Below are 25,953 nucleotides of genomic sequence, written 5' to 3' on the forward strand. Positions count from 1 at the left end.
TTATACTTCTATTCAACAAACTCAGGCCAGAATTTTATGCGTCCTTGCATGATTTCATGACAAATTAGCAGGGCTCAGCCAAGTGGACCCATGAACACCAAAACTATCAAGATGGAAAATACTAGGAAAAAGTGCAAGAGGGACTGACTTTCCTCTATTCAAAATGGCGAGTGTTGTCCACTATACCCAATGGGTGTTGATTCGTCTAGCCTTGTGGTCAACTCGACTTATCGGGAGTTATGTCGTGAAGAACAAAACTTAGTGGGCTAAGGTTGTAGATGACTCCACAAAGAAGCATAAAAAGAAGTGCGAACTGACGACTTATTGGAGGGTGTTTGTAAATGGTCAGGGAATAGTGGTTATTAGATGAACTAGTTTACTGTCATTGCCCCAGTGCTACTGATGCCGGTTTTCAACTTGTTTGTTTTTATTTTTGCTCGAACCACTTAGCAGGCAAACGTCCGGTCTGCAGAATATGAAAGGATGTGATGAGATGTCGCGCTGGCTGCATCTTTTTATACGGTGTACTGGGTGTATCTTGACTATGGCAAAGCTTGACTTGTGATAATGCGTCGTAAAACGCTAATGTTCTTGATTCTCGAAAGATAATTGTATAGGTTTCCAGGGTTATCTAGTCGATGACATCAGTGACATCAGTGACATCAATGAGTAATCGATAGGCAATTATAATCGATGGGTAATCAATTGATTAGTTATCGATTATTGCTAATGGGCAATGAGTAATCGATGAGCAATCGATAGGCTACTAAATTTTCAGTCATCGATTAGTCATTGATTGAGTGCATCGATTAGTCATTGATTGCAAATTTTGCAAATCTGTATTTGCTGTTACTGATCTTTATAACATAGCATTAGCGAAGCGCGCGTTCTGATTGACTAATACGCTCGATCCATTTGCCCGTGGGTTGCACGCTGACGGCAGTTTGTTTATTTGTACTCTTTCTTAGCAATTTTTTTTGGTCGATGTTGATTGACACTGTAAAACATAATTCCTATTTTTTTTCTTTTAAAATATGGGAAAATCTAATAATTCTTCTGGAGATGAGCAATATTATTCCTGTGAGCTACCAAATTTCGAGCTAAAGTTTTTCGCCGGGCCTCCACCTAAGGAATTTGCGAAGGCAAGCAGGAGTTGAATCAGCTGGCTGAACAAAGGCACTCGGTACTAGGAGACGGGTCGGGCCGACAAAACAAGAAAAAATGGGTTTTGAAAACTGGTCTGTAGCAGCCTTTTGAGGTGAGTAATGCATTGCGGAAATTTTAGAGAGAATTTTCTAGCGATTTGACGACAGTAGAGCTTTCATTGTAAAACTTTTCTAGCATCGAAAGCCATTTAAATGCTTTAACAAATCTCTATTTGTGAAGTCTTATATATGAAATCCTTCTGTTCCGAAAACGTTATAAAGGCAATAGTTTTTCTGAGCTTTAATAAAGGAAGTTTTATCAAATATTGGTAGCCTCTGATGAATTACTTCAGTTCCCGGGTTTTAGGTTAGCTCGAAAACTCGTCGCTTGATCGTAAATTGAACTCTTGAAGAAACAGCCGCTCGAAGACTGGATCATACACAAATATAAGCTTACATTTCTGACATTTTCCTTAAGGTCACAGTCTTCTGTTCATTTATACGGTGGCCCATTAGGGACAACTTTACAAAACAGAAAAAACACAAAATAACAAAAAATATATTGCTGCACACTAAATCAAAGATATTACCAATGAAGTCAAACCAGCACTGCCAATGAAAGATGGAATGGACCCCTATAATTAACGCATGCACACCGCCAAAATGTTAAATAAACACTGCAAATAAAAGCAAAACGCACACTGCAAAGAAAAGTGGATTGCACACTACACATGAAAGCAAAATGAAACCCCAAATTAAGTAAACAAAAAATCGCACAACAAAAAAAAAAAAACTGAACGCACACTGCAAATGAAAGGAAAATCATCACTGCAAACAAAAGTTAACCGCACGCCGCAAATGAAAGGGAAATAAACTATGCGCGCGCATTTCAACGAGAAGGCCTGAGACCTACGTAGTAAGCTCTAATTCGCGCGCTTTTTCCTTGAGGTGACAACCAAGATGGCATCTCATTATTTACGAGACGAAATTCGTGCAGCAGTCCGTGAGGAGGTTTTTCAAATGCTTGGTTCTCCTACTACATCAGGAACGGGACGCGAGATAAGTGAAGGTGCCAGTCGTTCTACAAGTCTAGTGAACTCGGATTCCCCTGATCACTCGTCGTCGTCAGAACGTACTCATGCAGTCGTTCGAAGAGTTCTATGGAAAGCGTGAAGAGGAACGTCAACACGGTTTTAAACCCCCCAAGAAGAAAATAAAAAAAATAATAAAAAAACGAGTCCCGCCATTCCATGGGCACTACTTCACAGAAATCGGCAAATGTAGAAATAAAAGTTGGTTTGGCAGCCCAAACAGATGGAGTGATAAAGCTTCGTCGTGGGAAGACTCAGATCATTACAGTAAATTCGCTAGCCGGCAAAGAAGAGATCATGCAGAGGGCAGTGGCAAAACATGCCAGCTTTGATCAGACGTTTGACGAGACCGTTGCTTATGCTTTGCTATATCCGGACTTTAGGGAAGTGATTCATGTTCCTGGAACAAATGACAAGTTCTCACTTGCAGCTTACAAGCAAACAATCGGCAAGGAATTCAAGCGATTAACATTTTACGTTATACCTCTTGAAGAGTTTTATACTAACAAGTCAGATAAAAGTGACAGCGAAACTTTCGAAGGTGCTGCCAAAGAATCGCATTTGTGTACATATGGTTTCTCTGGGGCATGTCGGAAAGGAAAGGCAACTGAGAGCACAGTTCTGGTTGTCGATAATATAAATGACGACAATGAAATGGATCGGTGCCCTTGGGCTTCCACTGGATCTGCCTCTGAGCCTTTAATCACGGGTCAACGAACTGGTAGGTTTCTCTATTTTTTTCTCGTCCTTGAGGAGTAGTCGAAGAAACTCGGTAACATTTTATCCAAACAAGTCAAGGTGGTAGTCAAACCTCATGTGAAACTTGATATGAAGGTCAAAGGCTGATACGCAATTGTGAAATAATCACAGTCTTAAGCATAATGTGTGTGACCGGTGTGGGATAAGCACAAGTATAATACATAGAAATTTTGTTCTTTTCTTGTACTTGAGCTTTAATTTCAAATAAGTGATACAGCATGAAACAAAATAAGCACAAGCATATGATCTGTTGTCACCAGATATCCTCTGATGCCACTGCACTTGTCTTGTTCACTTATGTTTGTTCCACAGGCCTGGGCCTTGTTATTGTCCACAAGTGTGGACAAGACTTAATGTTTACAAGTTATTGTCACAAAAAAGAGTCACGCAACTGACTGAGGTATCCAATTTCTGCATTTTTCTCATTTAATGTCTCCAAAGAATGTAGCCTTGATGTGACACAAAATGACAACAAAATGATAATTCTGATTACATTTCATTACAGAAGGAAGTGTTGTACAAGTTTTGAAAGAAACTTTTCCAACAAACACAGAAGAAGAAATCATTCAGGCCCTTGAAAATGCTGGTTCAAGGGATGGAGCTGCTGAGAAACTCCTAGCGACTGAACTGAGCAGTGAACCAATTGATCCCATTTGTAGCGGAGCTACCGCGCGCCGAAGGGCGCGAGCAGAGCCCCTTTCCTTGGAAATTTTGGTAAACCCATGAAGCCGAGAAAATTTGGTTATGACGTCACCGTACGAGCGAGCGAGCGAGCGAGCGAACGCCGTCCGTACAGACTGTGGGGGAGAGGGAGAGGAGCCTCGCGGTAACGAAAACTGGGGAATCGAGGAATGCTATCTTTTTTTGGCGGGATTTTTAAAGAAAAGAAAACTCATTTCTATTTGTCATGTCAACAAATGATAGCGGAGGTTCATCTAACGTTTTTAAGATGGGGTTGTACTGAAGCATAAAACAGAAACAGAAAGCAAGAATTAACAGGCAAAGAAGTAGCGAAGAAGATCGTGAAAGAGGCCCTGTTAGGGGTAAATTCCGACAAGCGACATGGCCTTGAAACGGCGACATGAGAGCTATGAATTGGCAACGAACGACAGGCTACTCTAGCAAAACAGAGAAAGCGACACCAATGGCAAGATAGACCGACAACGAATTTCGGAACTGAGAATGCAGTGATTGTTTTAAACGTCTGAGTCGAAGTGAAGACGCATTTCCAGAGTTTTAAATGTGTTTTCCTCTCTCACGCGCGATGTCGACGGGTCGTGAAACACAGGCTTTCTCATATATATGCTAAAACGTCCACGTCGAATAAATCGAGTCCGTCATTGCTGAGTATTTTTTCTCACTCTCAGCTAAGAGAGCAGTGGCCTAAAACGCCTAAAAACACGCTTAAAGTGCCACTGAAACGAAATTTTCGTACTCTCTTTTATTAGCCCAGTTTATAGTTTCAAACGTGCTTAAAATAATGATGAACTTTATTTCTGTCAAATCCTAACGGAAAGTGTTTTTTTTTAGCTACTGAAATCGACTTTTTGGAGCAAAACTGTGTCCGGGCTCTGGAACCGAGTTTAAGGACCTTGTGACGTCACTGGTTGTATTCACGCGAGAAGCGCTATAGATTCTCTCTTGTTTTCACTTGATTTATGCAAGTTTATTCTTCGTATTGTCATACCTACTAGTTTTCTACCTTGTAATTTCTGTCCAGCCTTGACAGGAAATACACATCATAAACGTTGGAGGGCGCCAAAGAGTGTAGATTCACCAAAATAAATACTACAGATTAGAACAGCTCAGTATACTTTTCGAATATCTTGAGTACTCGATTGGAGATTTCGAAGACGAGTGTGGCAGCTTAATTTTATATCACGTCCTGAAGCCTAAACACGATATTTCGTCGTCTGTTTTCAGCCTGGTTCTGAAATTTGGATTCTCGCGTTTATCTAAGGTCTATTAACAAGGTTCGAATATATCCTCGGCAACTTTACTGCATTACAAGCCGCAAGCGCATCAGCCATCCGCACAATCATGAAGTTATTAACGGTCCACAAGCTTTGAGTCGAGAGCTTCTTTACACACAGAGGGCATGTTTTTATGATACTAATAAGTGAGAGTTCTTGTGGTAGACAAAATGTATCTTTGAAAATTGTGATCCGCAGCGGGGTTTGTCATATCGCCGCATACGTATCAGTGTAAACAATGCGGGAATTTCGCTTCTCTTTGGCACGTATCTCCCAATTGCAATATTTCACGGCCGATGGATTACTTTGAGTTCTTTAGCACATACTTACGTCTGTGATCTTCATTTAATAGTATCCAAGTTCAAAGCAATTCGTTAAAACGTCACTAGTTTACACTCCTTTCGAAGGTTTATTAAACAGAATTTGAACCAATTTGCATATATGACCTTTCGGGGCCGACATTGTCACGCTTTCTCTCGTTTCCTGAAAACAAACCTGTAGGGTTATGGCAGCTTAGTTTACCTTTATAGTTTAAATTCGCTCCCTCATATAAAAGAAGAGGGTTTCCTAAATTGCTGCTGTTGTGATAACTTGTAGGATGTAGCAGATACAACTGGACTAAAGGCCACTGAAACACAATCTCGTCCGCGGTGAACTTCCGCTCACAAAGCGTCCGGTTTCCTCGAAGCGAAGCGACTCGAAAACTCGAAGCGTTGTTGCTGCGATTCGTGCAGCAGAACTCCGGATAATATTTTCAAAAGCCGCTTTCTCTTGTTTTCATGTCTTTTTTACTTTATGAGTGTAGATATTGTTTAATTGAGTGCTGGCCATTTCGCCAAGAGTCCCGATCATTTTGCGATCTAAGAACTCCCACTCGTTTGCTTGCTTACATAAAATATCCTGCAAATATCCAATTAAATAGACTGAAAAGCCCCAGGATCGACTCTTGACCTCTTCATGTCTAAGGCTACTGTTATTATCTGCTTTACAGCTCTGAGATGTCATTAAGATGTTTTTTTGGGGGGGGGGGGGGGGGGGGGCTTCGAACAGTATTCTCTTCTCCCATAATCACTCTAAATTTTCAGCGCGGCATGAGAGTAATACAACCAGTGACGTCACTAGGCTGTTTTGGCCGCGCCAAGATGGCCGCCAATTTTGGGCTTAACCAGCCAACTTCGAACGGCTGAAAAAGCAGTTTTCGCTTACCGTATGCGAAAAAAAAGTCTGCAGTGTTTCCAAGTAAGGTTGAAACTTTATTACTAAGTAAAACTCTCATACGAAAATTTCGTTTTAGTGGCACTTTAAGGAAAAAGGAAAGAGATCTTGGAAAGTCTGCTTCATATTTTTATCAGTGGGTCACCAGTAAAAGAATACGAAGTTGTATTATCAACAAATAGCATTATGGAAGGAAAAGAGAGACAGGGGAAAGCTGCCAAGGTCTTCTCGTCTTCAGCAGAAAGTAAGGGTTACGCCAAATTCAAAGAAAGATTATAGACAGGAGAGATTATCCGATTGAGGCCGTTGAGATTTTGAGTTAAAGAACGGTTGTTAAACATAAACATGGTAAAAATAGTCATAGGTTCGATTGTGCTTTAGGTCCAAATACTGACTGGAATATGGCTGAAAATAGCAATTCCAAGCGTCTAAATTTCAAAATTTCGCGGGGAAGCATGCCCCCACATCTCCTAGGAGGTTAGCAACTTCAGCGCTCGAAAGCATGCCCAAGCCCTTAGAAAGCATGTCCCCAATATGCCCCCCAGCATGCCCCCAGCCCCTTAGACAATTTTGAAAAATTGAAGTAGCTAAGAAGTCTTCTCCTTCATTCTGAGTCGAAATGTGATGCTTTAAAAGTAACCTTAAAGTAATCATTAAACCCACTGACCGGAGAAATGCTGGCTCTGCATAAGAATTCCTAGTGCTGAAAAGTGTTCGAAGTAAGTGCAAAGCATACAAGGAGTAAATTATATCCAAAGAGATACTTAATTATATATGTACTGGACTAAAACAGTAAGGAACCTTTAATGCGTGAGAAATAATAGTTTCAGCGTGAGAGCGCAAGATTGAATTCGTTTGTGTGAGCCTCATGCTCAATGCGTGAGACTTGAGAGCACTGTGTCGGTTTCGTTTTGTAATAAACAAAGGTATTACGATGTGTTATAAGTGTAGCTTCGTTTTAATTGAACAAGGTCAAATTTCCCAACCCAACTCCTCTGAGACGAAATTCCGACAGGCGACATAGTAATCTTGCGAAATGCCGACATGGCTGGTGGCGAAATTCAGACAGGGGACTACAAAATAGCTTCGAAAGCCATAGCCAAAAGAATGGAACCCGTACTTCCAAGTCTGATACACTCCGATCAAACTGGATTTATAAAAGGTAGATATATTGGGGAGAATATTAGACTTATCAGTGATCTAATGGAACAAACAAAAAAAGATCAAACTACCGGCATTTTATTATCACTCGACTTCCGCAAAGCTTTCCACACTTTGGAATGGCCACTCATACACTACGCATTAGAGATTTTTAATTTTGGACCAAATTTAAGACGATGGGTAAATGTTTTTTACACAGATGTAGAGAGCGCAATTCTTAACAATGGATTTTCTATCAACTGGATTAAACCCTCAACGGGGGTAAGACAAGGTTGCCCCCTATCTCCTTTTCTTTTTATACTTACAGCAGAATTAATGTCGAGTAAAATCAGGCAAAGTGAGAATGTAACAGGAATTACTCTCTGCAATAATGAAATCAAAGTGAGTCAGTTCGCAGATGATACAAATCCCCCTGAATCTCTTTTGCGTAGACCTACCATCAGTGGAGAATTCTTTGTTACTTTTAGGAGAATTTGGCAAGATCTCTGGTTTAAAACTTAATAGTGATAAAACTAAAGCTATGTGGCTTGGAAGGTGGGCCAACAACCGAAACAACCCGTTAAATCTCAAATGGGTGCGTTGTCCAGTGAGGATTTTAGGTATATTTATCATATGACATAAAAGGCAATGAGCATTACAACTTCAATCTTAAAATACAAAAACTCCAAACGAATCTTGACATATGGAGATCCAGAGACTTGACCTTATTTGGAAAGGTACTGATAATAAAATCTATAGGGATCTCGCCCCTTGTCTATTCCGCTTCGAATGTTGACGTTCCAAAGGATGTCATCAATAATGTAAAGGGACGGCTATTTAAATTTTTGTGGAAAAACAAACCAGACAAAATCAAACGTGCAGGTCTTTACCAAGACCACGACAAAGGTGGATTACGTATGTTGGATATTGAAACAATGATAAAATCATTACGTTTGGCTTGGATCCCAAGGCTTCTAAAGGGAGGGCTCCATAACTGGAGGACGGTACCGGATCACTGTTTTAGAAGTAGGGGAAGTCTAAGATTTCTCCTTAATTGCAATTATTGTGTCAGGTTTTTAGATGATCTTCCAAACTTTTACAAAGATGCGTTAAAAGCCTTTAGCGAGCTTATAAATCTCTATTCTGGGGATAGCCCCCGTGATACCGTTCTTTTCAACAATAAAGAAATCCTATGGTGCAAACCTTTCTTTAACAAGGAGTGGTTCTCCAAAGGCATATGCGAAATCCAGGATCTCTTAGATGATAATGGCCGTTTCCTATCTTTTAGTGACTTTCAAGTGAAATATCGATTAACTAGAACCAACTTTCTCCAGTTTTACCAGGTTATTGACGCTATCCCAAAATATCTTTTACTGAAGTCACAAACTTTGGAGTCGTCGGTGTTGACCAATTTCGATGACCATCGTCCTTTCTTTTAGGAAATGGGGTAGTAATTAACCTCTTGAACGCAAAATCAAAAGACTTTTATTGGCTTTTTATTAACAAGACGTACACTGCTAAACAAACTGGTCCGAAAAGATGGGATTCCACGGTAACTTTAAAAGAGGAAGACTGGAATAATATTTTCAAATCAATTAGAATAATTTGTAAGGAAAACAGATTAAAAGAATTCCATTTCAAATTTATTCACAGAATTATTGTAACAAAGAAAGAACTCCTTAGATTTGGGATCCAAACTAACAGTGATTGTCTCTACTGTGGAGAACAAGACTCTATTGACCACACCTTTCTTGAATGTCAATTCACCGGAAACTTCATTAAAAGCTGTTTGAATTGGTTTAATGATGTCAACAATACTTACTTCAATCCAACTACTGTACAACTTTTATTTGGTACTCACAACAAAAAGTCTACTGTTGACAAGCTGTTTAATTATACTCTCTTGTTCATGCGTCGTTATATAGACACTAGAAAATTAAATGAGGATGCGTTACTCCTTCCGGACTTCATTAACAAAATCAGGTATAGATACAGTCTAGAAAAATTTCCTCCTGAGTAAGAAAACAATGCCTCTCCTCTTAAATATCAAAACGTCCGAAATTTTCCTTGCAATTGTTATTTCTTTAATTTGTCTCGTTTGTAATTGCTAAAAAATGTAAAAAAATATGTTATTATCTTAAAAGTTATACTGTAGTGAGATTAAGTTTAGACATCAGAATTAATTTGTTAAAAATAGTGATTGTAAAAAGAGTGACGATTAATAATTGCATGTGTGTAAGGAAATGTACTGTAATTAGTGTAAGGTGTAAGTACTTGTGTTGTAGTTAATGTCTCTATTGTAAGTATTGTAAGATTTTTGTGTTGTAATAACAATAAAAAATGTTCTTTATTAAAAAAAAAAAAAAAAAAAAAGAAAATTCAGACAGGGGACATGGGTACCCCCCCCCCCCCCCCCCCCCCCTAACAGGGCCTCGTGAAAGAGAGCAGGCCAGCGCTGCAGAAGGAGGCGAAACAGTACTGAACACTGCCGTGAATTATAGCGAGTCAAGGACTAGAGAAAGGGGATGAAATAATACGGAACAATGCCGTGAAGCAAAGCTAACGGGGACTATAGAAAGAGACGAAATACCCGACGACTACAGAACTGCTTTTTAATTCGCGCGTCGCGTCGAGATGCCGTGCAGCCGAGCAAGAAAAGTCACATGATTAAAATCAGGTGACGAACTAGAGAACTCTGTGTTTAGAGTAAACACAGTGGAAAAAAGTGGTTGATTCGTTGATCTATCGAAAAGATTAGATCAGTTCGGTTCAGTCTTCACAACTTTTGCTGCAAGTTCCTGCCTGGAAGATTTACACTGGCCGAAGTGAATTGCCAACTTGAGGTAAGTGACGTTTGTTGTGGCGTTTGCTATGGAAATTATGAAGTTGCCTCGGCGAGGTAAGGTTATTTTCAATAGGAATCCTTTTTAAAGTCTTCCTTATTTGAAGCCATGCTGTGGGGCATTTTACAAATTACATAGGTTTAATTTCGCTCATAACAATAACACATGAGTGGCTTTGTGGAGGTTGTTGTAAGTTGCATGTTGTAAACAAATCAAGTTTTGTCTCGAGTTTCGTCGTCACGTTAAAAAAAAAAAAAACTGTATTTGTAAACACTGCCGGGCGAGTTTTGAAGTTTTCTCTACGTTAGTTGGCACAACCGCTTCCTAGACTACAAAAACTTCTTAAACCAAGATAGGTCAACAAACCATTTTAAGCCGAAGCGAACCGGATTTGCTAAATTTACTTTCGACGTTCCTATGTGAATATTTACATCTTGTGATTACAAAGTATTTCCTCGTTTTATTAGTTCAATTTATTCGATTTGGCAAATGCTTGGGGGGAATTTCCGGGTTAATTTGGTTGAAGACTGGTAAAGCCTACCGCCGATAAAATGACTGCAAAGGTAAATTAAGCCGTCGGCACAAATACACACTGTGATATTCAAATCTATGCTTAAACGAATTTTTTTCATCCTTTCTTTCATTCTGTCAACCTTCATTGAGAAGGGATTTCCTGTTTGATACTCAGATGTAATGATATGCATATTGTGTTTATAATGTAGATTTCCTCGTTTTATTTTGTTGTTGTCCAGTTATTTCGGTTTGGTGAAATGCTTGTAGTCGAAATGTCGAGTAGACGATTATGCATGTAAACCCTGTCGGCAAATAAAGCTCTACTTCGATTTTGATTTGCTATTTCATTTTATTAGTGCCACTGCTTTTGGTTGGGGTACATGGCCCCTATTTTCCTAATGAGATGTTATTCCCCAGTGTGGTATTTACACTTATGGAAATATTCCATAAAAGTGAGATTAAGTACTAATTTAAAAAAAAAAAAAATCCTTAGAGCTTTACTCGGTAATGAACAGTGAAATGGCATTTACATACTTAGAAAAAATTTTGGTCATAGAAGTCCTTGCCCTGACTATTTCTCGGTAATAAAAATAACTTTTACATATATACATTCAAAATTTACTTGGTGAGAGTGCATTCCTCGCTCCACTCTCTCTCTGCTCTCTTCTTCACACTAATTTTTTGATTGACTAACTTATTAACCAAATGTCACTTACTGTTTTCTTTGTTGTGGTTTACTTTTTTGCTCATCGAAGAAAGTTTCAGTTTCTTCCTGACTGTTTCCTTTGTCCTGTCCAGTACCAATTCATTTTGTATAACTTCGTGAATTCTCTATTCTCATAAAATTTTATCTCGTCAGGGTAATAGAATGCACTCTCAGAGTGTTCAATCATCGTTTTCAGTTGCTACAATTTTCAGGAAAAAAGCAGTGATTTCCTTAATTTCCTTTTGCTTTGTTTTAGGACCTTTTAGCAGGCCGGTAATTGGCCCATGGGCATTATGGGAGAACAATTTTCAAGTAAAGAATTAGATTCATTTTAGTGTTAAGTATTTTTAAATTATTATAAATTGGGCATTTTATTTTTATTTTTGTCACACGTGATGTTTTACGATTTTACCGACATATACATGTACCATGCAAATGGAAATAATGCACTAGACAATCAGAGTGTGCATTACACTGGCTCAAAACGCAAGCGATATATAACAAATGTATGTAAAAGATATTTTTATGACTGAGAACTGGACAGGGCAAGAACTTCTCCTTCTTTTGTAAATACGTATATTAATTCCTCTCAGCCCTGTCAAAATGTCTCAGGAACCTTCATTTTTGCAACCTAGAGTCCATTATTTTTCACCATACCTAACACAGAAGCTCACCAAATCCTAACAAAATTAATAACTAAAATGGGTGTTCTTTGGGTGGCCTTTACTTTGTACTACATGATTGTATATTCTGTTATCCTACCTAATAACTGCTAGAAACAATTTTGACAGAGCTGTTTCAACAGTTTCAGTTAAAATGATTTCCAGTTAAACAGCACTACATGTAGCAGTGTTATAATGAGTGTGAACTTTATGGAGGGTTTTAAAGGTTTATTATTATTTTTTTTTATGGTAACAGAAGACAACAAAATATACATGTACATGTATATACAGTATAACCAGATGGTGGTGTTGGTTGTGAATTGCAATTCATATTAGTCATCCTATTACAGGTAAGGGGAAAAAGTTCAGAAAGTTCAGAATGTCTCTTCCACCAGCACACCTGCATTCTACAGGTGCAATGGTTGTGTCGTTATATATATATAAATTATATATATACACACAGAGAGAAATGTAAAGTTATGAACTTAACATTAAAATCTGACATTTGAATGCCTCCTTTGCTAAAGTTAAGTCACCATTTAACTGTTATCACTCCCTGTGAATTCATAGAGAACTACCACCTAATGTGGAAGTCCTGTCTTCAAGTGAGGGAAAATGACACTGCAAAAAGTTCCAAAAAAAAGTTACAATGAAAGTAAAAAGAATTGTGAATGTCGATCATGACTTGGTGTACATTGTACATCATATAAAGGTATGTGGTGAGTGCCAAAGGCATAACATTTCATGCATTTACCTTTTCAGGACAAATTATATAACAGTGACATTTTAAAAGATGTGATCAGAAAAATAATGAGTATTGTCCAGGCTGTACCAGTTTATGGACGGCATATGCAGACAGTAAGAGGTGCTGTAAGCATTACCAGGTAATTAAGTTAGTTTTATGCTTATGACTTCTTGTACTTGGATTTTGTGTCATTTTGTCACAAGAATACGTAATGAAAGATGCATTAGTTGACGCAATTTATTTTCAAAGGCAAACTTAAAAGTCTGCCTATGGTGGATACCGGTTGTGTGTAATGTGAATGTAAAGCAAACACAGTGTTAAAGATGTATGTGCATGTTAATATTAAATAATCTGAAATTTCAGCGAGTTTGAAAATATATTATATCTATGACAGTTCTGGGGTGAGGGCTGTTACATGTGAATGGCTCATGCTCGATTTTTCACTTGTTATGATCTAGCTGCCAATATGTTCTGTAAATTAATTTTAATAGTCATCTGATGATGTGCAATGATATACACCAATATTTAACCAAATAATGTACAGTGTAAATTAATTAACCAAATTATGCTGTTTTCAGTTGACCAACGCTGCTACATGTACATTGTATTGTGATGTTGAAGCGTACAAATTTACAAACATGCCCAGTGTCAACTTGTCAAATGTATGAACTGGCCAGCCAGTCTAGATTACAAAACTTTCTGAAAGTTGGCCTTACCTAAGGTACTTAAGATTCATGTATGTCTTAAAGTATATTTTGTAATTAATGATTTCTCAGACGTTGTTTTCTTCAGGAAAAGATTCATACCCCACATGGAGGTTTTTTCTTTAAGAGCTCCCTCCTCCTGTTACTTTGGAATTTCTAATGACTGGCCATGAATCGTGGGTGTTGGGTGTGAATATCTTCTGGAACTGCACACTCAGGTTAAGTCAGCAAGAACATCAGTATTTATCCTGACAAAGTCTGATTTTCAGCCTGGATGGCCCTTTGATTGGGACTGTACACATTGTTGTACTGCAATGTTCCAGTTTCTTGTTTAAAGCAAATTGCATGTGCGCTCAAAAGCAAGTTCATAACAGTTATATATGTTTGCTTTGCATCTCAGGGCAGAGCCTACCACTGAGGAAAGTTTTGGTACCATCTGCCTAGCATTTGACTCACTACTGTAGACACTCAGTAAACAACTAGCAATGGAGTACTCTGTATATCAATGAAAGGAATGTCATCTGTTGGTTATAAATTATAATTGATATGTCTTTGTATGTTCAGTGGTGTTCAAGTAGCAGCTATATACAGTATGATTACATCCCTGTTCCTGTCAGTCAATATATGAACAGTGTACACATGGGCAGCCTGGATTAAAATATCAAAGATATTTAAAGCAACCTTGGCCAGGTGAGATATTTCTAAAGAAATATAAATTCAAGGTCCTTATGATTGCTTATAGGGATTGATTTTATTGTAAACAATATCTTACTGAGTGTATTTGTCTTGTGTACTAATTGTTGTAGAACACAGAGACCACTGTCATGACAGAGAAATTAATGTGTGAAAAGTTCCATAAATAAATGCACTGGGAGCAAATTAAATCATCATAGACGCAGCTTCTGAGAGATCCCCAATATTAATGGAACATACATTGTACATACATGTGAAAGAGTGCAATAATTTATTACTTAAGATTGTAATGCTTTGTTTGGTTTCTCTATATTTACAGACAACTTGATGCCATAATAATTTCCACACTCAAAGTTCATTGAACAAACTGACTTAGAAGTTGAGTTCTGCAACCCATACTGTGAGTAGTAATATCATAATGCTGTAACTGCAACATTGTGACAGATAAACTGTATTACATTATTGAGAAACACCTATGGTACATGTATTAACGAATTATTTAAAGTGTCTGTTAAATTAATCAGTTTTTCCTAGAGATAATTTACTCATCATGTCATGGTTTATTTAAATAATTGCTTTTTTGGCTTAAAAATGGTATTTATTGTGCTTGGTTTATGTTTGCTCTTAAATCAATTTTGTGATAACTTGCATTGGGCATGGCATAAATTAATATTTTGCCAACATGAAATGGAGAACTGGGTCTTAAGCAAAGTTGCAGGATTAGTATTTTTGTAGAAAGAAAGATTTGAGAAATTTGTGACATTCTACGGACAGCCTTGCCATTCGCAACGTCAAATAAGGTTGATTTGTTCCCTAGTGTTGTACAAATAGTGTTCTCTAATTTATAAATCATTTTAATCTGTTGTTTAAATGATTGCCTTATAAACCCATGTCCAGCTTTGGTGCATGCAGCCGATATTGATTTATTGTTTATCCATTTTGCTGTAAATTATCTTTACTTGACGTGTCAATCAAAACATATCTTTGATATGCTGGCTTTTTCTGACAAATGTACCTATGCCTCATAATCTTTGAGTGCGTTTGGTTGTGCAGTGCAAACAAAATACACGTACATAATATAACTTACGTGTAGCTTACAATTCTTGGTATAATTTAATCAGAGCAAAATTAATTAATGGAACCCAGTACTAACAGCTCCTGTAGTCCACAATCTCAGTCGAGAGAAAGAACAAATCACATTGGAATTGAATAATAAAATTGTTATCAGAAGCCTATGCAAGTATTCATGATCAGCAGCAAAATATCATATTTATTGTTCATGCCAGAGTGATTTTGCTTATACTTATACTTTGAGAGATGGTGCAAACCCTTTCAGCAAGAGGAGACTCCATACAGAAATGAAGATAGCCAACTATCTTTGGGGATCAAGTTAGAAAACAAAACTTTTTAACTTTTTACATGTGTATACTACCTTGGTATTTTTGTGAGATTTCATTTGGTAGGAATTTGGGGACTGAGTATATTGTAACCACTGCATTTCAGTCATACGCCACAACACAAAAAATGTGTAAACTTCTTTTGTGCGGAAGTCCCAATTGTTAACTAAGAAAGAATATAAGGATTACATGTAATAACAATGTCTTGTCTTTCTCAATAAGAAAGAACAGGAAATGCCACCAACAAGTACAGAGGACAGTTCTGTTATGTGATCAACATTTTTGGTGGCTCCCCTGAAATGCTTGAAATCATGGCTCTGTTTTCATCATCACACCATCTTACACCTCGATCTGCTGATGTAATCCTAGTTCGGGCTGAAACTATAAAATCGCTCGCAGTTTACTTCGCATACATGTACATGTTGGATTATTTTCATCAGTAACAACATTCCAAAAAATAACTGACGAGCTCCGCTTTTAGGCTTGGCTAAATCTATATGTTAGGTATGTAGTCCAAACGGGGGAGAAGGAGGGGAGTTGATACACCAACTCACTTGTGAGAAAGGTGAGAACAGTTATTTTCAGCTCAAGCATAAATTTATTATTGCATTTTTAGAGTTATGGATGGATGTTTTTTTTTTTTTTTTTAAATGTGTTTGTTTCATGCCAGAATGTACTTTCCTCTTGAACTTCAGGACTTGAACATTTTGATTAGCAGTGTTACAAAACTCTACTCATATCACTTGCTCATATTCACTGTGTGGCTTAGGCATGAATTGAAAAGTGGATGTTTTGCATCCATGCTTCTTCATAGAAGCTAAAGCAGGTTTTCCTTTAATTTCAATAGTGAAAATCCATTCAATCCATCTGACTTTAAACTTGGTTCTCAACAATGTTGTTATAAATTTTGAAGCATTCAATAATATTTTCTTGTCAAGTGCTGGTTTACTTTTCTTTTTGCTCTGGAAACCATTACTGGGATGGAAAACAAGTCCATCACAAATAACCTGTAAAATACTTATCACATCTCTCTCAAAGTCTGTTTCATTTTTTTTCTTTTCGGCTAAGCATATTGCCAGTTTTTTTTTCTTTGCTTGCTTGTTTGCTTACTTTTCTTGTTCTTTTTTTATTGACTAATTAAGTGCTTTTTTCTCCTTAGCCTCCTATATGTCAAAATTAATATCCTTTACTCAACCCGATTAGCTTTTTAGTGATTACTGAGTACATTAACCTAATTTGGTATCAAAAAATAATATTATTTTTCCACAGCCTTGATGATATCTTAGGCATCCTCCACAGAAAAGTTAAACAACAGGAATGAATCGATGTAAGAGTTAACAGACAAGATCTTTTGTGGGATGGCATCAGGCAGCTAAGACGTAAAAAAAGTTTGGAGGGTGTGTTGAAATTACAATTCTTTGGCGAGTCTGGGATAGACACTGGAGGGCTGCGGAAGGAGTTTTTATGTGGTAATTTAGACAGTGATATTAATTTCAGTAATCTGTTTTTGCCAAAATAATTATTAGAATGCAGGGAAATCTCAGGAATTTTTTTTCACTGTGTGGGTGGCTGTAACTCAGTTATTTAATGGAGATAAATATATGTCCCTTTGTTGAGCTTTAATTGAGCTGGACAAAATAATTTATTTTCCTCCATAAATATCGAGAACATACATTGAAGTAAGATGTGTCTTGTAACTAAGTCTGTTTGATTAGCATACATTTGAAGACTTTTTTCTTTAAATATTATTTTCTACAGCATTTGTTGCAGCTGTCCAGACCAACTTATTTGAGGGCACAGAACACAGCGCTCTGTCACCTGGACCCCATGTTGAGGCTGTGGGTAATGGCTCTTTCAAAGCCATTGGACAAGTCATGGCAATGTCAGTTCTCCAGGAGGGTCCACCACCTGCCTTCTTAGCTAACTGGGTTTACAACTATCTGTGTACTCCAGAAATCACTGACATATCACTAGCAGATGATGATATTGCTAATCCAGATGTCAGGACTCTAGTGAAAAGGGTAATAATATTCCCTTGTACAATGGCTTGACATAAAGCTTTACATTTGTATATCTCAGCTCGTTTTGCTACTGATTTGCACAACATTCTCACTTTCTTATATGGATTACTTGTGTGCTGTATATTCATCGAAAATGTCTTGTATATCATCATCATCATCATCATCATCATCCTCATTTTATTTCTGTGATTTAAATTTAACAGATTAGAGTAATACAAAACCCACATATATGTAGCATGATGATGAACCAACACAAACTCAGCACGACTTTCCAAAGTTCATGCAAAGGTTGTTGGCAAAAACAAAGCAAAAATTGATGACAGTACTTTAAAATTCTCCCAAAACTCTCTCTACAGGATGTTTGTTTACATCAGAAAAAAGGCCATTTTATTCTTTATTTTAAAATGCTAACAAACTGCAGAGAGAGATCATAGAAGTAAGTTATTTATGCATGTAATAAGTCTTAGGTATTAAACCACCTCTGACAATGATATGTCACCAGGTTAAAGAAGTGAACTGCGATGAAGAACTACAGGTCATTTTCCAAGATGATGCAAATATGGATGTTTTAATGAATACTGGCTTCACATCCAAAATTTCTTTGGAGAAAAAGGACACTATTGTAAGGTACAAGCATTTACAGTATCCCAAGATGTATTTAACTGTTGCCTTTTTGCATGTAATTACTTCATTTGAAATGCTACATCCATGTCCTTTGTCAGTTATTATGGACTACTTTGGCTAAAGGCAGCGATTCTCTGTAACTCCATTGAAATGCTGCAGCTTTTTCGTGGATTAAACAATTACTAATAAATAGAACATTTTCTCTGTGTATTTAAAAGATCAAGGAAAGACATGTAGTTAGTTGGGAGAACGTCAAACAGAAATAGAAACAGCTGACAGTGGTTCAGTTTTGTACTGTTCTCCCTAACCTCTACCTTTGTTTCTATAACTTCGGGAAAACACGCTGAAATCTAAAATGTGAAATAGATGTAAGTACTACTTATCTAACAGTTTTTAAAGAAACTACCTAGGGATCAGAAACTTTTCCGCATTTGTTCACTTCGAATTTAACAGTGATATTGCATGTCATGGTTGACTTTGCATATGTAACAGAGAGAATTTGTTTTTAGGGTTATAACAATTCAGAACACCATTATGCCAGTGAAAGCTGAGCTTGATGAGAGAGGGGCTGAAGCTTCACGGTTTTCTGAGATACATGGAAAAATATCCATCACTGATGCGAAAACTCTTTGTACCAGGAGAGGATTACAATGTAAGAGTTTCCTGGATGACACCTGCCTTGTTTTTTGTTATCTTTGTAAAGTTTTCCTTCCTCCCTTTTAATCACTTGTGCTGTTTATGTCCCTCACTAAGTTTAGAAGATTTTGCTATTCAAAGGGATGAGCATTTGAGTTTATTGATGTACCTAGACAGCTGTGTTCCACACAATCAGTCATGTATCCCCTGTCGTGTTATTGTTGTTCACTTTCATTAGCATATAATTTTTGTATTAAAGTCTTTACTATATAACTGAACAGTTTAATTGATTTCCCAAATGAATTCCCAAAGTTAATGGTCTGATTAAATTTTTTGGTTTGAATGCAGGTCACATCTACATACTTGATGAATGTATTAAATGCTGAATACTCGCAATAAGGGTCCACAAAAAAAAGTACAAGAAACAGCTGTAATGGCTCATTTCAATCAATATCTTGAAGAAACAGAAGACAGTCAGGAGTACCTTATTATCTCAAATCGGCCAGTTGATATAAAAATTGCAATTGTCAAAATGAGTGTATATTCCTTAATAGCGATTTTAATCTGAACAGCAATTCTTCCAAGAGTGGTGCTAGACAAATCTTCCAAATCTTTAGGACGCCAAAGTGAGTCAGGGTTTCCTATAAAAGTTCACTTTTGGAGAAAGTGATAAATGTTATCGATTTTTTTTTTTTTTAAGAAAATACCATATATGGGGACATGCTGCCAGGGCATGGCTATCATTCTCCAAGAGCTAACAGCTAATACTCCCCCCAAAAAGGCCAGGGACCTCATGGGTACCATTTGCAGATTGTTACCACTGAGGGTTCTGCTAGAGCTGTCCTGATACCTTTTAGGGGCCTTTAAGTTTATGAATGAAAGTAACTGTAAACGTTTTTTGTTTTGCAAATAGCGTTTGTTTCTGAATTATTCCCTTTTAAACAGTAATGCCAGTGTTTTTTTTTTTTTTAATTTGTGCCTCTTAGGAGGCAACACCCACTAAATGAGAGTCTGGTACCTTTGAGGTGAAGTGAAGTTGCTGTTGTTGTTCTTGTTGTTTTAGGGGTGTTTTTAAAATTTTCAACAACCACACCTGCAATATTTATAGGGGGGTAACTTCCCTCTCCCGGAGTTAGTATATCTCATTTTGTGTTTCACTCATAATCTAGAGAGTGAAAAGAGACCTATCGTAAACCAGTACTGGTAGATTTGTTGCTAATTGTTAGTATAAACTAGTACTGATAGCTTTTTATATTTTGTCTTATTGCACAGGGGACAATGAGTCTACCGACGGCCCTAAAGATATTTTCCAGTTTCTTACTGGGAAAACCACGAGGCCAATTTTACCCTCAGAGAAGAACAGTTTTGGCATAACAGTAAAATTCATTCATTGCAGCACTGACCACCAAATTTGTTTCCCAACAGTTTCTACTTGTGCCCTTTGGGTACAGTTACCGAAGGCCAGCTCACATGACCACATACAGTGATTTTAAATTTAACATGGACACTGCAATAACACACGAAAAGACCTTTGGCAGAGTTAAGATGACCTTTTATTGTCTCCAAGTGTTGGCCAAAGCCATTTCCGACAGAATGTTCGAGTGTTAATTAGTAATATGGTTTCAATAAATTTGTTAAAATTCTGTAACTTGCAAGCAGCCTGTTGTTTGGATTACATGGATTTGTCATTGAAGATGGGTTGTTCAAAATTCTCAGTGTATCTCGGACATAGATGCAGAAATGAAACATAGTAAATGAACATGTAAATTTGTTTGCATTACACTAGGAAGGTGAAATGATACCCATATCCCATTGAAGAGGATGCCCCTCACCATTTTATGGTGAGAAATGATTGTGTTGTTCCAGATAATATCCATACTCCTCCCGCAGAGGTTTGTTGTTAGCTTGACCCCAGCCTTCCGGATATTCCAGTTTTGGTTCAAACTTTTTTCTTTGAAGATTTTGGATTTGGAAACTCCCCTCCCCTATGGACTTTCCAAGGCCTTGGCGTGAGTAGGGATATTTTCTGGTATCCCACAATATGTTATTTGGCTGGTAGCAGTGCATGAACTATTATGTTCTTGCCTCCTTCCTCTCTCCACAGGAGTCCTCAGCAAAGTGTTTTCCCCGGTCACAGAGCATGAGAAATTTAGTGTTCACCTTTTGCGAACTTGATTAGCTTCTGAAAAAGAACTCCTGCTTCCAGAATGCTTGTGGGGTGGGATAAGCTATTTTTTTCCATGACGTATTGAAAATACTCGCAGAAAACTAGGTTGGTTTCATCATCTTCATTATCGAATCCTTCAAACCTATTTTCCATTTCTGTGAGCTTGTGTGGGGATACTGGAACCAAGCAGTCGCTGTGTCCAAAATCCTCAGGCAGGAAGTACATCATGCCGGGAACACCGGAAACAGTGGCATGCTTTGACTTCCTGATCCGGCGACTGTTCCAATATTCCTTTACCTTATCCAGATCAGTCTGGAGCAGATCAGCAAAACAAAACCAAATAGCCTCTTTATGCAAGTCACTGATCAGATCGAGAATATCCGATTCACGAAGGTCTTGAAAGAAGTCCATCCACCAACTTGAACGTTGTTTCCTGTAATGTGACCATTGACATTCAATACGTTGATTCCTAGTTCTCGATACATACTTGTGAGACTTCGATCCTGCATATTCATCCAATCCTTCAGCCCTTAAATAGCACTGTATTCCAGCAACCAGACCGTTTTCAGTGCCGGGGTCAGTATAGACGCGCATCGGGCATCCGTGTGCTGCTCTGACATGCTTAATGAAATAGCTTGCTACACACTTTGGATTTTTGTTCGATCGTTGGACCTCGAGTCAAATAATTCTTCGGCTAAAGCCGTCGACATAGCCGTGAATGGAAAAGCCAAACGGCTTTAGTTTATCTTACCCGTCCATGTGCCAGCAGAAGTTGGATTCAGGTGACACATACATCCTGCGCTGAAGGCAACGGCTCCTTATGTGTTCCACTCCCCTAGGATCGACCTCCCTTAATAATGACTCTACTAATCGCCGAGGAACATTAATTCGGTGTCTGAGACGTAAGACATGCCACATAGTCCTGTAGCCATTAAGGCTATCAGGACCAGTACATATTTCCTGTAAAATGAGATCCCTGACGCGTTCCTTGAGCTCCTCGTCTACTTTTTCACGTCTCTTAAGTCCGTAGTCTTTCAGCCTTCGCTTAAGAGTTCGCTGATTCATTGTAATATTATGTTGCTTCTCCAACATCAGAGTAATATGCTTATACGTAAAACCTCTGTAAAAGTAATACGTAATAACATCTCTTTCTGACCCACGAGGTAAATCGCCGTGTTGAGTTGTTTCAGCCGATTCGTCTTAGCTGGAGCTGCTCGAGTTTCCACTGGACGCCATATTTATTAAACTGTCTTCGAAAAAAGGGCGCGAATGTTAGAGCTTACTACTAGGTCTTAGGCCTTGTCGTTGAAATGCGCGCGCATAGTTCATTTCCCTTTCATTTGTGGCGTACGGTTAACTTTCGTTTGCAGTGTTGATTTTGCTTTCATTTGCAGTGTGCGTTCAGTTTTTTTGCTGTGAGATTTTTTTTTTTTTTACTTTATTTGGGGATTGATTTTGCTTTCATTTGCAGTCTGCAATCCACTTTTCTTAGCAGTGTGCGTTTAATTTTTTGGCGGTGTGCATGCGTTAATTATAGGAGTGCATTCGATCTTTCATTGGCAGTGCTGATTTGACTTCATTCGTAGTATCTTTAATTTAGTTTGCAGTGATATTTTTTGTTATTTTGTGTTTTTCTGGTTTGTAAAGTTGTCCCTAATGGGCCACCGTACATTTAAGCTTATTTTACCAAACAACGAAACTGACAGAGATCATTTTTAAAGGCCATTTATGTGTTCAAGTTCAGCCTTAGACGCGCAACTCATCAAGCATTTAAAAGGAAGTGGAAAAGAAAACATACCCCACAAACCGGCTATTGAATAACTGACATCTCAAGCAGCTCAAAGCCAGGGGTGTTTTGTTCGCTTTCTTCGCCACTCTCGCTTTTAAGAAATGTCTGGTTCCATTTTGTTCTTTTCTCTCGTCGAAAAGGCTGTGAAGGACAGAAAGCTCAACCACCAAAAGCCTCAACCATGTGCAGTTTGTTTTCAATTCTTCGGTAAACTGATCCAAATTTAGCTTAACGAATTCTTGAGTAACGCCTTTACCGACTGCCATTTCCGTTTGTTGTCAGCTTGATGTTTAGGTTAACTGAGCACTTTAAAATTGTTTGTTTGCCCGAGGAACTATTACCTCGCCGCTATTCAAGAAAAATTTTGACATGTCGCCTTCTCAGATTGTTGAATACACATTTTCGCGCGGTTTATCGCGGTTTATCTCAAAAGTCTGAAAGTTATCAGAGAAATGGTAACCGTGTAGCATGCAACTATCCAGTTATGGAAGCCAGAGCCGCACTCAGCTATCGCCTCGTGTGACTCTTACGCTTCTTTCGTGCTTAGCAACCTCCCGCGTGCATCCATAGCTCGATAGCTGCACGCTGCACGCTGCACGCTGCACGCTGCACGCTGCACGCTGCACGCTGCACGCTGCACGCTGCACGCTGCACGCTGCACGCTGCACGCTGCATGCTGCACGCTTACCATTTCTTAAGTGTAGGCGTAATTACGTAAACAAGATCGTCTGTTATAAAAGACAAACACTAAGAGAATTTACAAAATATGGGTACCAAAAAGCAAGAAATTTGTAATATTAGTGCACAACGATAGTTGATGAGCAATGATGGGTAATCGATGAGTAATCAATAGGTCATCAATAGGTAATCAATAATAGTAACCCATATCCTTTTAACTTCTGGCCTATATATCCTGTATCCATTGACCACTATAACTATACACAACAACATTGAACATTTTTTAAACATTTTTTAACATGAAGTCAATGCGGGGAATAGCCATGTTTGAAGTTGGCCGGAAATAAAAGACGGGGTAGAGGGGCTAGTTTTGTACCTTAGTTATTACCTTTAACAGGGGTGCGAGGGGTAAGAAATAATAAATCAGATCGAGGTTGACGAATGAGTGAATAACGTGTTTTGTTTTATTCCCCTAAGTTTTCGGAGCCAAACTAGAATTTAAGGATATCGTTGGCCTACCAGTATTTAAAACGTTGTTCAATATACTGTACAGGCATTGCAAGCTCACTAAAGCCTCACTTTTCCGAGAGGAAAATGTGTAAAAAAGAAAACAAACAAAAAACAGAAGTCAAGGGTGAGTTGGGATGATGTAAATGCAATTCACCATTAGAATTTAAAACACTGATTAATATACTTACATGGCCAACAAGCTCCCCAAACCGGAGAAAACATTTTCTGGTAAATTCTCAATATTATTTCCTTGTAGGTCTCTACCATAGACAAAAACACCAGTTTAAAACAAATGCATAAATATGTGTTTTCATGATGTAAATGGAATTTAGCAATAAGAATTTAAAACACCGATTAATATACTTACAGGCCCCACAAGCTCCCCAAACCGGAGAAAACATTTTCTGGTAAATTCTGAATATTATTACCTTGTAGGTATCTGCGATAGAACAAAAAAAAATTTGTACAAAAAAAAAAAAAAACAAAAAAACGTAGCATCACTATCGAGTTTAAGAGTACACAGTGCAAAATAATATTGTAACGGCTAAATAATAAAGCTAACTTTTATTTAATTATTTCTTAAGGTACACATCATTACTTAAACAGTTCCAACCGTCTTGTCCTCTGGAGCAAGACCAAGGTAAATACCTTGTACCTTGATCCTCTCTTGGTTCAGGGCTAATTGCTGGATGGAAAATAGTTTTCATGTCTTTAGATGGGGTGGAGTGGCATTTGCTTGTTTATCGCTATGTTGGAAGGTTTTGTTTAGATTAGAATAACACTGAGGACATGGATACGCGAAGTTTCACAAAAACCTGAGGCCAATTTACAATTCATGGGAAGCCAGACTTTGGAGTGAGTCCATCATAATGATTGCAAGAAAGCTTTTCCTGTCATTGAATCAAAAAATAAATAAATAAATAAATAAATATGTAAATAAATAAATAAATAAATAACACACAACAGCGTGGTAATTCTTCTAAAAAAAACATCTTGGAATAAAACGCGCAATAAACGCCGTACTTCTATTGAATAAACTCAGACCGCTCTTTTTTTTGCCTGTCTTCGATTTGATGATCTACCGCACCCAAATTAGCAATCAGCAAATCAGAAACCGTGCCTACTCTGCTGACACGGTGTGATATCAAGTCACTGACCTAATATGGCTGCGTTTTCATGGTCACTTGGCCGAATTTGGGAAGAGTAAATACCGAATCATGCCTTGTTTGTAAAGTTTCGTCAGCATAGTAGGCTTCTTAGGTTTCGCCAATAAATATTTCTTCAACTTGTATTTGCTAACTTTATCATTGCCTTTTGTGTCCGACTAGTTGGGTGATACTAAGACAATTAGACCCTTCCCCCTCAAGGGCTACGGGTCTAATTGTTAAATATATCTAGCAATACTGGTGAGATTATGGATACACTTTTTAATATGAAAATAAAGTTTACTTTTATTAGAATTGATCCTATACACCATACGTCTAACCAAATACAATGGAACGTCCCTGAACGGACACTCTCGTAAGCCGACAGGTCAACTTACGACCGTCTTCACAAAACCCGTGTGAACTACCGTACAAACTCAGTGCTTACTCGTTCTTGTAAGCAACCAGGGGCACTTTGAGACCTTGTAATTTCAATTTCACATTTGTTTTCAAGCTCTCGAAAGGAATTGGACCTGAATATGAAAGATACTCATAAACATTCGCAAGCTATGGTCCTCCATTTTGTTGCACTGAGACTGTCAAAGTTACCGCTGGCTACAATATGATTATGAAAATGGGGAGTTATATTTCAAGTTGAACGATGTAATTGGAATTTAGCACTTAATATTTAAAATATTAATCGATATACTTACAGGTATAAAATAAATAAATAAATAAATAAATAACTATTTGTCCGTCTACAGGCGTTTCGTTCTTGTCTACTAGTTATTTTTCTT

The 25,953-nt window shown here is 37.8% G+C and overlaps 2 protein-coding genes and 1 pseudogene across 21 annotated transcripts in view; 2 read left to right on the forward strand and 1 right to left on the reverse strand.

Annotated features, from left to right (window-relative positions):
• LOC149098917 (uncharacterized) overlaps positions 1-20,515 on the forward strand; it is a 154,033-nt gene extending 133,518 nt beyond the window's left edge. For 9 of the 20 annotated variants that reach the window (XM_089277217.1, XM_089277219.1, XM_089277220.1 and 6 more), the window contains 4 exons: positions 17,345-17,607; positions 18,110-18,234; positions 18,741-18,883; positions 20,140-20,515. In XM_089277217.1, coding sequence (XP_089133343.1) covers positions 17,345-17,607; positions 18,110-18,234; positions 18,741-18,883; positions 20,140-20,354 — 746 coding nt within the window. In that variant the 3' untranslated portion in view covers positions 20,355-20,515. Of the gene's footprint in view, positions 1-9,730; positions 10,167-12,303; positions 12,398-12,440; positions 12,461-12,809; positions 12,932-13,370; positions 13,514-14,060; positions 14,187-14,508; positions 16,914-17,344; positions 17,608-18,109; positions 18,235-18,740; positions 18,884-19,215; positions 19,494-20,139 lie in introns of those variants that run through there. The other 11 variants (XM_089277228.1, XM_089277227.1, XM_089277230.1 and 8 more) reach the window with 11 other exon arrangements.
• LOC149098926 (uncharacterized) lies at positions 2,041-3,721 on the forward strand. The gene is made up of 2 exons (XM_089277242.1): positions 2,041-2,957; positions 3,501-3,721. The coding sequence occupies exons 1-2, from the start codon at positions 2,396-2,398 to the stop codon at positions 3,719-3,721; spliced, it is 783 nt and encodes a 260-aa protein (XP_089133368.1). The 5' UTR covers positions 2,041-2,395.
• Positions 20,398-22,791, reverse strand: LOC149098927 (uncharacterized; annotated as a pseudogene).
• Between the last annotated feature and the right edge of the window lie 3,162 nt (positions 22,792-25,953).

Source organism: Orbicella faveolata, unplaced genomic scaffold, assembly GCF_042242905.1.
Source record: "Orbicella faveolata isolate gen_17 unplaced genomic scaffold, um_ofav_v1 contig_46, whole genome shotgun sequence".
Lineage (NCBI taxonomy): Eukaryota > Metazoa > Cnidaria > Anthozoa > Scleractinia > Merulinidae > Orbicella > Orbicella faveolata.

What these genes read in the sequence shown, in the direction of transcription:
- LOC149098926 (XM_089277242.1), top strand. Translation starts at nt 2,396, where the DNA reads ATGGGCACTACTTCACAGAAATCGGCAAATGTAGAAATAAAAGTTGGT. An exon ending in AATCACGGGTCAACGAACTG is followed by an intron (nt 2,958 to 3,500) that starts GTAGGTTTCTCT and finishes ATTTCATTACAG; the next exon opens with AAGGAAGTGTTGTACAAGTT.